We start from the raw sequence: 13,998 nt of genomic DNA on the forward strand, positions 1-13,998 counted from the left end.
TCTATGGCAGTTTGACTCATCATGTACCAGGAACCACAAACACATCAGAACCCAGCAAGCTGGAACTGGCTTCCTGTCCTTGATTTCCCCTCACATGACCATTCTTACTCAATATACGGTACGTATTTTATTTTTTCTTTCTCTCGTCAGATTAGAGAAGGAAGTCTGGGAGATCACAGTAGGTAGCCTGAATTCAGAAAGGAACTCTGCTGTTGAAGGTCAGAATGTAACTTACCTATTATATCTTATGATATTTTAAAAGTTCTTGCATTGGTAAAGAGACACATTTCAGCTTTGGTGTTAATATCTTCGTACATCACTGTTAGAAAGTTTTGCTTTACATTTATTTAGTTTATACTGGTGCTGTCGCTGCCTTAATAATCTTTGTCTTATTTATTTGGATCATTTTCAATAAACTAATAAGATTTTCTGGTGCTGTAAAAATCTGGCCAGATGACAAATCTTGAAGGATTACCATCTGTTTCTTCACTTTCAGATTCATCACTATGGCCAACAGCACCTTGCAACCCCCCTCCTCTTCCTCCTCCTCTTCATTTACTCCACCGGGAGGATCTATCAGTGTTTCATCTCAGGTCGGCATCGCCATCCTGACCCTGGCCTTCATCCTGGGCTTCCCTGGGAATCTGTTCGTGGTCTGGTCAGTGCTGTGCCGAGTAAAGAAGCGCTCGGTGACTTGCATCCTGGTGCTGAATCTGGCTCTGGCAGATGCTTTCGTGCTGCTCAGCGCGCCGTTGTTTCTGCGCTACCTGGCCGGGGGAAGGGGCTGGGAGTTCGGCTCGGCTGCATGCAAGCTGGTGCATTACCTGTCCAGCGTGAACATGTATGTGTCCATTTACCTGATCTGCCTAATGAGCATGGACCGCTGGCTGGCCGTTACGAAGCCCTTTCTGTCCCAGAGAATGAGGACCAAACGATCCCTGCTTGCGTTGCTGATGGGGGTCTGGATGTTAGCGTTCATCTTCTCCCTGCCCATGCCTTTCTACCGGAGGTAAAATTCCACCATTCCTTTCATTAGCAATTTTCCAGTGATGTTTGTTTTTTCTCAAAAATCATTTCCTTTTCCTGTCCAACAGCAATCTGAAGAAGCCAAACGGCACGTTAAAATTTTGTATTCCATATCACTGGAAAAGTGTGGGCCACGAGGCCTTCCAGTACCTATTTGAGACTATTATGGGCTGCCTGGTGCCTTTCACCCTCATCAACACCTGCTACTCCTCGGTCATCTGCCGTCTACAGAGTGCCCGCTTCCATCGCAGATCTCAAGGGAGCTGCCTCATCCTGATGATCATATGTACCTTTGCGGTGTTTTGGCTGCCCTATCACATTGTCAACCTCATACAGGTGTGATTTAAAGCTTCCTATGGTCCAGTTCAATTCACTCTCGATATGAATTGAACTGCAATGTCGCACAATTTACTGTCTAGGCAGCAAGGCCACCTATGACCTGCCTATCCAGAGATGCTACAAATGTATCCCACAGCAGTTACAAATAGGCTACAAAGGGCTAAAATGGGCTACCGATTCACTGAAACGTTCATTGGTAGTAATGTTGTCTCATGCTCAAACAAGTATTTTTATCCAAGTAAACACCAGCATAGGGCAGTTTATATGACAATTTTCCTATTTCTTCAAGTCAAATATATTAGAAAAAGGTCATAATGAATTCAAAGGGATTGGCAGAAGCTGGTCTGATTGGCCAGAAATTGCATTGATGCTACACCATCATTGAAGCAGGCCAGGGTTATCAGTACTGCATACTCAAGGGGGGGGGGGGGGGGTGACCATATTTGTTATACCTTTTTTGTATCCACCTTGTGATCACCTCCTCTAACATTTCTTTTCATCTTGATCCAGGTAACTGGTCTGCTCCAGGGCAAAGCTTGGGTGATTAAAGCTGCCAAAACCGCCCGTCCAAACGTCACAGCTTTTGCCTACTTTAGCAGCGCCGCCAACCCCATCCTCTATGTTTTTGCCGGCAGCTCCCACATCCGGCAGGCTGGCCTCAGTTTCATGGGCAAGCTCTTTGAGGGCACCTACTCAGAGAGCCGGACCACAAGTACGCGCAGTGGCCGCATGAGCAGCTCCTCAAACACCGTACTTCAATCTTTGTCAGTGAAGCTGGGGAAGCCCTTCAAAGGCAAGAACAAGAACATGAGCAGTGTGGTGGGACAAAATGAGCCAGAGCTCAAGACTCTGGCCAGTGTGGAGCCGCTGGATTAGCACCTATAAGTTATGCTTCAAATGTCTCTTTCCTCCGACTATTTTAGTAAAAAAAAATAAGAAATAGTGTGTTAAGATGCTATATTATGGCAGTAAAGATGTTAAATACTGTTATGTTATCACCAAATCTAGATACCAGAAGTATTTCCAGTCAAAACATTGCAACAGGTTTTTGGAAAATAAAGATAAAGTGGTATTAATTTAATTAGCGTACTATAAATGTTAACCGTTATCATGTTGTCTGCCTAGCCTGTGTAGAGCATGAAAAAAAACAAACCCATTTTTGCATGGCAGACTTTTTTCTTTTTAAACTATAAGCAGTGTAAATATAAATTTGAAATGAATGTTAATTTATGCACATTTTTTATAAATAAAACAGTGTTTATCCTCCAGTATTTGCCTTCTTCCTCTTTTAAAACCGATTTCACAGTTTAACAGAACATTGCAAAAAGGGACATTTCAAATTCCCCCTCCTTGTTCGATTGCAATAGGATTCTTTTTAATTGAAATTTCAACAGATAATGTTTTTAAGGTTAAGAACTTTACAGTGCTAACACTGTTGTAAAACCAGACACATTTTTTATTTTATTTAAATTGTGAAAGTTTGGGGGCAGGGAAGGTTTTGAATGATGTACATTTAAATAAATAGGAAACTGCTGTTGCCAAGCAGCTGTTGGGTTGCGTTTTCTTTGATTTCAGCATCACAAGTTTTACAAACCTAGAAACAACCTTAACAGCATTTCCAAGGATTGTTTTTCCTCAACCTTGTGTACAACGACTTGCTTTTTCTTCCATGCGGTTTGGCATTGACGTTCAAATGGCTAATGGGTAAAATGCTGCCTCTGCAGGGTAAAACCTGCAATGCCTGTAAATGACCCTTCTTACTCATTGAGAAAGTCAATTTCCCTCAGCAAATTTACGCCAATATTTACGTGATGCACAATTTAGCCAAAGAGATTATTGTAAATAATTCTTGAAATAAACCCCAAGTAATACATTGTAGGAAAATACAATTGAGCCATGTTTCAGTAATATCTGAAATTCACCTAGATGCAAACATGATGCGCAAAATTCCAGTTGATGCCTCGTCATAGAATCAACTGTTTTACGAACGGTTGTACCAGGACCCGAAAGCAGGCAGCACACAGTGGCAGATCGTCTTCCGAGAAACTTTATTGAAGATCACAGGAATGTATTTAACTCAAAAGAGGTGGAGTTCTAAATCCAAGCCGGAAAGGCAAACTCACAACAAACAATCCCGAGCGGGGTCAAAAGTAGTCCAAGAAGAACAATCCAAACGATAATCCATAAATCGGGCTCCAAATAATCCACACAGGAATAAATCTCTACGAAAATCCAGGAAGGTGTAGTCGGGGTTTTTGGAATCAGACAAAACACCCAACGCTGGCAACCTGTGAGAAGAGTCCATAAATAGGTGGCTTGATCACCGATAGTCTGCAGGTGCGCCAGTACCCGGCGCCACTCGTGGCTCCACCACGCCCCCTGCAGGGGAAGAACAACAACACAAGAGTTACCAGAAGCTGGGAACCTGACAAACTGTGATTTCTTTTTTTCATGTTGATGTTTATGCAAAGCTGAACATTGCTCTGACTTTTACACATGACAAACACTCCCAACGCTTTTAGCGAGACATTACAGCACATTTATGTTTGGCATTGTGCACATTTTCTGCTCAGAAAAAGCAACTTTCCCTGATAATCAAGATATGAACTGGAGATTTCAATATTCAAATGCCAACTGTGGCAGCAGGCGTATAAATGGTGGTGTTGCGAGTGATCATCAGTATTTTTTACATGCTACTCAGTGTATCCACTTTAATATTATTATTAGCTTTAATTATTGTGCTTTTAGATGGTGTGCGTTCATGATTTTATTTAAATTCAGTTTTTAGCACTTGCAATCCGAGCCTTAGGTCCAGTTTTTCTTTCCAGTTTTATCTTTTACTTAACAGACAAAAGATGAGGTGGAACTTAACTCCGTTCTTTCTGGTTGGTAAGTCGATCAAGACGATACAGACTTCTTTCTCTCACTCAGCCTTGATAATGCCCAATGGCAGTTTGGTGGGTTTTTAGGACACAATTAGAGGTAAGATCGGGCCTAAAAAATCCAGCCCGACCCGACCCAGGCCCGCGGGTATTAAAGCCCGGCCCGAGCCCGATCAATTAACTTGATTTGCTGGCCCGAGCCCGAAACAAAACCGAAATTTTATAGATTCAGGAGGAGGAGGAATTGTAGATCGCGAGGAAGGGCATCTGGGGTAAAGCCTCCAGGGCGTAGCAGGTTCACTATAGTCTTCGTTACGAAAGGCGGAAACAAACATACTTTAAAAATCCTCCGCTGGAGACTGCGCGCACGGATGAATCCATTCATACCTGTTTCTGGACCAGCTGCTGTTTGAGAAGTCAGACCCGCTGAGCTAGGTGGTCCAGAGCGGTCACCTCGGTGTAAAGTGCGTGTTATTCCTGTGAAACAAGGGAAATAAATAAACCCTCAGATGGATGGATGGAAAATTAAAAAGAGGGCGGGACCGCGGCATTCACGTGCGCACGGCATGGTCTGGCTCTGTTTAGTAGTTAAATAGCAATTACCATACAGCGCCTTCTCTGTTTTATCCAAATGATTTATTTTATAACAAGTATTCCTTAGTTTAATAACCATACATCGTTTTAATATACATAATATATAAATAAATATTTATTTTTAAAAAAAAGTTAGCGAGAGAGAAGCCGACCCGACCCGACCCGAACGTAATAATTGACATTTTGGGCTCGGGCTTAAGATCTTACCTCTCAAGTGGACTCAGAGCTCACCTGCAGAGTGTCTGACCTGGACCAGAGTTGAGCAGAAGTGGCTTCTCTTAGTGGTAGAAAATGAGATCACAGGTAGGAAATCATGAAAATGTCTTTCTAAATCTGGCTTTGCTAGCTAGTTGTAATGTACAAACCTGTGACCACATAGCAACAGCAGTCATGAAACAGTCAGTAACATGCGCTCGGCAAATTTGCATTTTGGAACTGTTCCTTGAAGCCATGTTTGTGACTTTATTTTTTTTTTTTTTTAGCTTTATTTATCGCTAAGAACCAAAGCACAGGACCGTGATGCTGATGCTGCTTCTGTGGTGACACAAAGGTCTACACAAGGTACGGTCCAACACTCAACTCTAGATCTGGATCGCCATTTCTTTTGTCATTTACTGTGAAAAATATTGGCAGCCTGACTGGTTTGCCACCTGGCACAGGTAAGGTCAGCCACTCACGTCCCAAATAAGGAGAAATGTTTATCTAAGAGAGAATGAGAATAAATGACCATATATCAAAAACTGAGACCATAACACCTGCAGATGTGCTTCCAGATAACAGATATGCACATATTACCAGTAGTTGACAGTCGATGTCTTTATTTTACTTTTTTATAGTGTATTAATTTGGAAGTTATAGTTTTAACTCAGCAACTTAAACACGAAAAAAACTGAATCCAAAACCTTTTTAATTTTCTGTGTACAAACAGGTCATTTCAAATATCATGCAGGACAGGAAACAATTTTTTTAATAATGTATACGATGGAATATTCAATAAACAGTATAGAGAGAGCAAAGAAATAACATTGAATTAGAGTTATTGATATACATAAAAATAAAGATCAGTAATTGTGACAGTCGGAATTGTATCAAGCACCACCTCCGTGTCTGACTGTTGGTGTGATGTTTCCAGGACGTTTTCTCAAGTTTTCTTCGTTTCTCTGAAATTTTGGGGGATGATCAAGTTTTTTTTTTTTTCCTTGTTGATTCCTGAAAACTGACCTGAACTGAGGTGAGGTGAGGTGAGGTGAGGTGAGGTGAGGGGGCTCCTCACTCTCAGTGAGTCAGGAGCCACTCTCACAGAGTTCTGGCTCCTGTCTCAGTTCTCCACGTTCCCCTTGAGAAATGAAGCTGCTTGTTATATTTGTAGACCATGAAAGCTAGTTTGAAACATGCTGCTACTTACAGCAAAGCTTCTCACCTTGTTGAGGCCTTCTGTGAAGGACACACACTGCTATTCCAGCAGCAACAGTTAGGACACAAACTAGGATTATTCGCATGAATGAGACGATACCTACAGGAGAGCTTGGATGCTGCTGAGACAACACCGCCGCTACATAGATAATTCACATTATTATTAATTCCCAACCTGTGCTGTGGTGGGCACACTTCTCACAACTCACTCACCTTTTATCGACATCCAGCTTGCTGGCGATGTTGAGCCTGCCGACCGCTGCATCCTGCCTTTCCTCCCACATTTGTAAAAACCTTCATCGGACTTTGAAACAGCAGGGATGAAAAACTCCCCCCGGGTGTCATTTTGGATGAGTTTGTCATTTTTGTAGAAAGAAATAACAGCAAGGTTTAGTTCTGTCTTCCACTTGCACCGGAGGGTGACGGGCTGTCCCTCAGTCACAGGGTGAACGGGAAAGTCCACGATGGCATTGTTATCTGGAAAAAGGGAATTATATTGCATTTCTGGTAATTGGGTGTCTTGTTGCATAATTCATTTACACTTTAATGATTAGTCACACGAGATATTTAATTATCTAACTTGTATGAACACTAAGCCTCACCCTCTTTAATTGCTTCTAGAAATAAGCCTTAGACTTTAACTAGCTTTAAACCGTCCAGAAAAACCAAGCATGTCCTGATCAAGCAACATCTTATGATCTAGAGAAAGCTTGCTTGCATGCTAAGCTAGCAGCTGATGCCCTTGGGGTAGATTGCCTCTGAAAAGTGATGACATATGCTCAAATCATTCCAATAAATTTAGTTGAAATAGTGTTGTGTAATGTAGGTAAGAAAGTGGTAAAACAGACTCACGGGTTCCGGTGATGTTGACTGCATTACTGAAGAGTCCTGTTGTGGTCTCGCACCAGTACACCCCGTCGATGAATGACTGCCCATTGATGTAGCATGTGGGTCCAGTCATTGACCCCCAGGTGGCGCAATGGGTCAGGTAACCGGAGGAGGAGGAAAACCTATTGACTGTCCACTCAGCTGAGTCTCCGGCGCAGGTCAGCGACAGGGACATTGTGTCCGTGATAAAGTGTTGTGCTCGGTCAGGGCTCACGGAGAGGGTCGCTGCAGACTGAACATCTCAAAAACAAAATATATTAAGTCAGCATGAACATAGTCTAGGTGAAAGATACCAACACTGACGATACCAAACTACTAAACTAGATGCAAAACTTCACCTTGGCTAATTAGCAGAAATGAATTTTCAAACTAAGTACAATTATTATAAAGACAGCTTAATATTTGTTCTGTTTTGTAGGGGAAAACCAAAACCAAAGATAAATCCTCACCTCCAGACCAGACAAACTTTACTTCACTGTTGTAAGTGAACGATTGAGGATTTCCTCTTGCAGCTCTACAGACATATCCTGCCGTCTGTGTCTGTCCGTAAACAATAAAATAAGGCTGTTCGGTCCCATTGCTGCTGCCAGGTAACGGTTCCATGGTGTAAAGCATGGTGGGTAAATTGGGAATGGCCTTGTACCAGTAGAACCTCCAACCCACATCTGGATATTTGACTCTGCAGTTCAGGGTAACAGAGTCTCCAGAACTCAGCCATGATGGAGACACTGTGAGGTTAGGTTTCAGTTTATCTGCAGACATTCGGACAAAACCGACCAGTGTTATTTGTGGACAAATGTCTCATACATGAGTGTGTCTAAAGGACTTACTGTTGGACACTCTTAGATTAAAGGCAGGGCTCCGTGCCGTCGACGACGTTTCGTTCTTCATTTGGCCCAAACACATGTAATTCCCATTGTGCGATCCTGTAGCGTAGTTGATTCTGTATTCATTTTTAGACTGAATGTCAATGGCGTTGGCGTTGGGGACTGCCCATTTATAGATCCATTCGAAATCCTCTCCACCTTCAATTTGACACCAGAGCGTGAGTGCCTCCCCGTAGTATATCTCCGGCCAGCTGGGCTGCAGGGTCACCGCAGCTGCGCTTGTAACTGAAAGCGTTTAAAAATCACATCATTTGCCTTAATTGTGTTTTGATTCCAATTGATCAATATTGCCTATACCGATTGGGTTACTGTACTCGGTGTAGTAAACCGGGTTTCCTCTTCCTCCCCTGCACCAGTACACGCCCCCCTGTGATGTGCTGATTCTGTCATTTGAGAGGAAGGCCACATCTTGTGCGGTTAAGCTATCCTTTTTCTTGCCTCTATACCAGAAGAACTTCCAACCATGGGATGGTATAATGGTAGAACACGTCAGGGTGACCTTTCCTCCAGCTGCAGCTTCATCTTTCCTTAGTTCTGCTTTTGGTCTGTATGCTGTGGACGTCAGAGCAACCGGACTAGTTAGCATCCATCAGTTCAACCCAGAGCGGCTGTAGTATTACTTACGGTCCACTTTCACCCTTATCGGTTGGGATTCATCACCCGTGCCGAGTTTGCACGTGTAAGAGCTGTCGGACTGTAGCTGGATGCCAATTTCAGCAGCATTTTCTGACATCATCAGCGTCCGCTGGTTTGGGTCCGTTACGATGAGTGACCTGTTCTTGTAGAAGGTGGCTGTTGTCATGTCTGTCTGAAGCCGGTGCCGACAGCGCAGGGGCACCGTTTCACCTCGATACAATATGGCCGCCGGGTGTTGGAGGATCAAATTCCTGTCTGCCAACACAACTGTGTCATGTAGGTTGTTGCGCTTTCACCATTCATTTAAATGCTGTTAAGAAATAGCTGCGCTAATACAATTAACTTTTATGCAACTTCTTTGCTAGTTTTTAGCCACTAAAGAGAGGCTAAAATATGACACTAAAATGCTTCCTGTCATTCTGGTGAATGCTCCAGCTCTTCTCTTGTTTAGCAGCTGTCTTAGCACTTCTCTTTTTTTTGGTTTTTATTTATTTATTTTTTGCCGTGAATAACACCCAAAACCACCTTAAGATGAAACCAAAACACTTATAAAGGTCTAAATTCTGATCAGGTGCAGATCTCAAACTAGATATAAAATCTAGCTGCTTGAAAGTAAAACCTGCAATTATAGCTCAACAGGACTTACCTGATACAGTGAGAGAAACTACATTAGACTTTGTAGATCCTCTCTGTATATTAAAACCAATGCAGAAGTATTTTCCACCCTGGTTTGTTGTCTGCAGTTGTACCATGTGGGTCTTGAGTCTGCTAAATGGGTAAAGTTCCTGACCATCCTTCCTTATTGCATATATCCAGTCTGCATCTTTTCCTTCTCTCATGTCACACATGAGCTTCACGGACTCGCCGGTGAAAAAAGTGGACCAGTCTGGCTCCACAGTCAGCACTAGAGGCCAACAGAAGCATGGGGTGAAGCTAAAGGAGACAGGAACGACACTGGCGAAGACACAACCTTACCTTGAAGTTGTCCATAGAGCGGCAACATCATCAGCACTAAAAAATTCAGATAATTCCCAAATCAAACTGGGAACACATCAGGTGTTTAACATGCTGACAGTATGAAAGGACTCTGGTCCTACTGGTACTTACAGAAAAGCCCCAGCAGGTGTGGAAAAGCCTGTCCCATTTTAAAATCCAGCACTGAGATGCAAATTTGAGCAGAATGAGCACCAAACGTTCCCGTCTGAGGAGAAATCAGGAAGTGTTGACTATATACTGGGGTAGACTCTTCTCAACTTTTTGTGTCAGCGCTTCCTTCCTCTTTTAACTGATCTTGACTTTTATTTTGGTCTTTGAGTCTCAACTTTAAATAGCTGTTTAAACTCCATTGCCAACATAAAAACAATCAGAAATCCACCAATCACCAGTTGGTCTCAGATGGGATTGAGCCTTTCCGTACTGGGCACGGAATGGACAACAACAGTTGGAGAGGGTTTGCTGGGATTACATCATTTAAGCCCTTGAAAACTGGATTTAGCTAACTGGTTTGAATGCCGTGACTATGATCATCCAGTAGGTTCCTGTTTGGTTTCATCAACTGTAATAAATTTACATTTTTGCAAAATCCGAGTTTCATGTTAAGACAAAGCTGTTTTACAGGAAATGACTGTGTAAAGTCTTCTCATACGTTTCATCTGATTATCCAAATTTAACCTTTAGTCTTTTTTATCAGCCTGTCTCCTACCACTGTTCTTCCTTCTCTGATTTTAAACACTCTCTAAACATAATGGGCTTTAGCCTGTGTCTGTTCCTATGGTCTGTACCAGGATGCCTCTCTGAAATGGTCAAATCTAGTAAATGATAACAGAGATGCCAGAACATTGATTTAATGTTCAGCTTTTCAGAAAGAATTATAATGATATGCTGAAGAAAATAGTTTGTTCTTAGAGATCTTAAAAATACATCATTTAAGTCATTTCCATAGTACATGTACAATAATAACATTATTCAAAAGAAATTCCTGATAAGTCTACAGTCTGTTGTGTTATTACAGATGCAATGGATTTTAAAAAAGTGAATAATCTAAAATACTGAAGTCTGTTCTTACAAAATCTGCAAAAGCACCCTTGTCATTGTCCTTATTGTGGAAAAAATCTTGTAAAGCGCCCCAATAATTGTCCTTTCTCACTGTGTCCTTCTGTCCTTCACTTTACGATCTTGCATGATTTCAGCGTGATTTCCCTTTTGTCTCAAATTGTTGGCATCTCCTCTTGATGCGCTAGCTGCCTGCGCTCTGAAAACACTGTGACAAAGCCTTGTCTCCGGAGACAACACACAGCAATAAAACACCAGGGGCACAGGCAGGACACAGAACCATAACAAACCACATTTCAGCCAATCATTGATAAGATGGTTGAGGGTAGCCAATTTTTAATGTAATAGTTTTTAGTTCCTAGCTAGCACTTTTGATCACAAGAAGAATAAAATCTACAAGACGTGTTCCTTTTGCATACAAGAATTTTCAATCAGCTGTAACTGACGAACTAAAATCGTAAATATATTGTATAAATTTACTCGGGAGTTAGCTGGAGCTTAGCCAGTGTAGACGGTAGCGTAGCACAGATCCACTTACAATTTCGGTGTGCATCAATGAAAGTTACAGAAACATGGGTGGGAGGAGTGAGGTGGTGCTGGGTTTTTTTGGAATTCTCTTCAAACGTCAACAGATGTGGCATCATGCAGGATGCATAGTGCACTTTGATCACCTCCCGCTGTCCATAGATTTGGGGAGATGGTTTATTGGGTCAACTCTAAATTAACTTAAGAGGCCTCCCATTCACCCCTGTTATGGGAAAAATGTAGAAGATGATGTATGGATGGATGCTGACATCAGAGATGTTCATGGGTCAGTTTAGAGCTCTTAGAGCAGTTGAGTGGATGTAGGAAAAGAGCAGAGAAAAAGGATTAACAGCCTCCAGATGGTAAGTTCCCAAACCCTATCCAAACTTTGAGAGGTGTTAGCACATATATTTCAGCATTCTTAGCCCTTTGATTCTGGAATTACTTTGTGCCCAGACTAAACCCTCCCTACTTAGTTAAATGAGCTGGTTTGTCAGGTTTATCACGAGCCCTTTTGAAAGCTTCACCACATGTGATTTTCCGGTTCATTTATCACTTATTTATTGCAAAAATTTAAAATAGTGCCAAAATGCAGCAACCAGAACAAGTCATCGTGGCCTCTGAACTGATTCCTCAGAGCCCCTGGGAAATGGATCTGCGCGGGCTTGTTGTCAGCACCTCAGACTGTGCAGCATTGTGCTCAAATGAGGAGGGTCGCACTGGCAATCTCCCTCACGCACATTCCACCCAACGCTGTGCAGTCAGAGGCAGCCAAGCATGCAGCACATGACTATAAATAACAATACACCTACATGTACAAATATACTACATGTACACTCCTTCTGTCTAACACTGATGGCCACAGTAGCATAACATTGCAATGGAGTCACTCTGAGGCCTATTGGAATATAAATACCGGATGTGTATCTGAACTAGAGGTAAGATCGGGCCTAAAGAAATCCAGCCCGACCCGACCCAGGCCCGCGGGTATTAAAGCCCGACCCGGCCCGAGCCCGATCGATTAACTTGATTTGCTGGCCTGAGCCCGAAACAAACCCGAAATTTTATATTTTATTTGTGAGGATTCAGGAGGAGGAGGAATTGTAGATCGCGAGGAAGGGCATCTGGGGTAAAGCCTCCAGGGCGTAGCAGGTTCACTATAGTCTTCGTTACTAAAGGCGGAAACAAACAGACTTTAAAAATCCTCCGCTGGAGACTGCGCGCACGGATGAATCCATTCATACATGTTTCTGGACCAGCTGCTGTTTGAGAAGTCAGACCCGCTGAGCTAGGTGGTCCAGAGCGGTCACCTCGGTGTAAAGTGCGTGTTATTCCTGTGAAATAAGGGAAATAAATAAACCCTCAGATGGATGGATGGAAAATTAAAAAGAGGGCGGGACCGCGGCATTCACGTGCGCACGGCATGGTCTGGCTCTGTTTAGTAGTTAAATAGCAATTAGCATACAGCGCCTTCTCTGTTTTATCCAAATTATTTATTTTATAACAAGTATTCCTTAGTTTAATAACCATACACCGTTTTAATATACATAATATATAAATAAATATATATATATCTTTTTTAAAGTTAGCGAGAGAGAACCCGACCCGACCCGAACGTAATAATTGACATTTTGTCCCGACCCGGCCCGCTCGGACTCGGGCTCGGGCTTAAGATCTTACCTCTCGACACAATCATTGATGTGTATAAGACCTGGAAGGAAGCCCGGGCACACTGCAGAGAGAAACGCGCTGAGCTGGCCACTGTGTTTGACACGAGAGACCTGGACAGACTCCATAATTCTGCTTGGTTGCTAAAGCTGGCCTGGATAGGGCTCTACAGTTGCCCGGGAAAGGGCAACAGGTGTGGCACTGGTCTCTGCCAGGGGTGCAGTATGACAAGGATAATAATTTGGTCTGATAATGAACCAAATGACAACACCGGTCTCGACACCTGTGGGGCCATAGATGGTGACAAGCACTGGATTGATTTCCTGTGCACTGAAAAAATGAAAATTTTCTGTTACAATGGTGCAATATTGTCCAGAATTTAGCTTATAATACATGCACAGGAATCAAGCTATGTTACCGTATATATATTATTGTCTATTTTTTCTTTTCAGAAACCGGACTATCTCATGACAGGTTAATTTTCATTGACAAAGAAAAAGCATGGCACGAGGCTCAGGATTACTGCAGAGAGCATCACACTGATCTGGCCAGTGGGGTGGGACAGTTAAACAGCCTAGAGCTCCAAAACAGCCTCAACGACAGCGACAAGTCCCAGATCAGTTTCTTCAGAGACACCTGGAGGTTTTCACATGGGTCCAGTTCCTCTTACAGAAACTGGGAACGTCAGTCTGATGAAAAATTAGATGAAAAATGTGCCGTTATGAATACATCTGGAAAACGGTACTATGACCTCTGTGATGCTGCAAACACTTCTGCTACAGCGGTGAATGTTTGGTAAAAAAAAAGTTTTGATAATTCCCCCCCACGCCAAAACAAAATTAATCGTGTCCGACACCCCAAAGATGTCCTGGTTGTGGTCGGAGGAGACCGGCTGAGCCCAGATAGAGGCAGCACTTAAGATTTTGACAGCTCAGTTCCAGGTTTGATTCCTTACAGGTTTTTTCTGAATGTTGTTTTGGTTCTCTGGTTTCCCCCCACAGTCCAAAGATTAGATTGCCCTTCAAGCTGAGTTAAGGCTATTCTGTGCCCTGTGATGGACTCACAGCCTGTGTTCCTTCCTCTAGCCT

At 42.8% G+C, this 13,998-nt stretch overlaps 2 protein-coding genes and 1 long non-coding RNA gene across 4 annotated transcripts; 1 reads left to right on the forward strand and 2 right to left on the reverse strand.

Moving 5' to 3' along the window:
- The first annotated feature begins 124 nt into the window (after nucleotides 1–124).
- ltb4r (leukotriene B4 receptor) lies at nucleotides 125–2,633 on the forward strand. Its single transcript, XM_003977840.3, has 4 exons — nucleotides 125–218; nucleotides 497–1,009; nucleotides 1,095–1,362; nucleotides 1,876–2,633. The coding sequence occupies exons 2-4, from the start codon at nucleotides 507–509 to the stop codon at nucleotides 2,239–2,241; spliced, it is 1,137 nt and encodes a 378-aa protein (XP_003977889.1). The 5' UTR covers nucleotides 125–218; nucleotides 497–506; the 3' UTR covers nucleotides 2,242–2,633.
- LOC115250770 (uncharacterized) lies at nucleotides 2,487–5,549 on the reverse strand. 2 transcript variants are annotated; one of them, XR_003889353.1, is made up of 3 exons: nucleotides 5,049–5,549; nucleotides 4,635–4,724; nucleotides 2,487–3,744 (listed from the first exon to the last, which is right to left on the reverse strand). It is a non-coding gene; the product is annotated as an uncharacterized lncRNA (long non-coding RNA). The 2 variants fall into 2 exon arrangements; XR_003889352.1 differs by having other exon boundaries at nucleotides 4,585–4,724.
- A 177-nt stretch (nucleotides 5,550–5,726) lies between these two features.
- LOC105418729 (Fc receptor-like protein 5) lies at nucleotides 5,727–9,897 on the reverse strand. Its single transcript, XM_029840745.1, has 11 exons — nucleotides 9,773–9,897; nucleotides 9,641–9,676; nucleotides 9,312–9,569; nucleotides 8,654–8,920; nucleotides 8,327–8,581; nucleotides 7,973–8,254; nucleotides 7,592–7,894; nucleotides 7,107–7,382; nucleotides 6,468–6,731; nucleotides 6,262–6,393; nucleotides 5,727–6,177 (listed from the first exon to the last, which is right to left on the reverse strand). Exons 1-11 carry the CDS (start codon nucleotides 9,807–9,809, stop codon nucleotides 6,125–6,127), a joined length of 2,163 nt encoding a protein of 720 aa, XP_029696605.1. The 5' UTR covers nucleotides 9,810–9,897; the 3' UTR covers nucleotides 5,727–6,124.
- Between the last annotated feature and the right edge of the window lie 4,101 nt (nucleotides 9,898–13,998).

The sequence above is a fragment of the Takifugu rubripes genome, chromosome 8, assembly GCF_901000725.2.
Source record: "Takifugu rubripes chromosome 8, fTakRub1.2, whole genome shotgun sequence".
Lineage (NCBI taxonomy): Eukaryota > Metazoa > Chordata > Actinopteri > Tetraodontiformes > Tetraodontidae > Takifugu > Takifugu rubripes.

Excerpts from the sequence above, each read along its gene's own strand:
- LOC105418729 (XM_029840745.1), bottom strand. The coding sequence starts at position 9,809 with ATGGGACAGGCTTTTCCACACCTGCTGGGGCTTTTCT. Across the intron at positions 9,570-9,640 it reads GCTCTATGGACAACTTCAAG|TGCTGACTGTGGAGCCAGAC; the intron begins GTAAGGTTGTGT and ends GTTGGCCTCTAG. Across the intron at positions 7,895-7,972 it reads TAATCTAAGAGTGTCCAACA|ATAAACTGAAACCTAACCTC; the intron begins GTAAGTCCTTTA and ends GAATGTCTGCAG.
- ltb4r (XM_003977840.3), top strand. The coding sequence starts at position 507 with ATGGCCAACAGCACCTTGCAACCCCCCTCCTCTTCCTCCTCCTCTTCA. Across the intron at positions 1,010-1,094 it reads CCCATGCCTTTCTACCGGAG|CAATCTGAAGAAGCCAAACG; the intron begins GTAAAATTCCAC and ends CCTGTCCAACAG. Across the intron at positions 1,363-1,875 it reads ACATTGTCAACCTCATACAG|GTAACTGGTCTGCTCCAGGG; the intron begins GTGTGATTTAAA and ends ATCTTGATCCAG.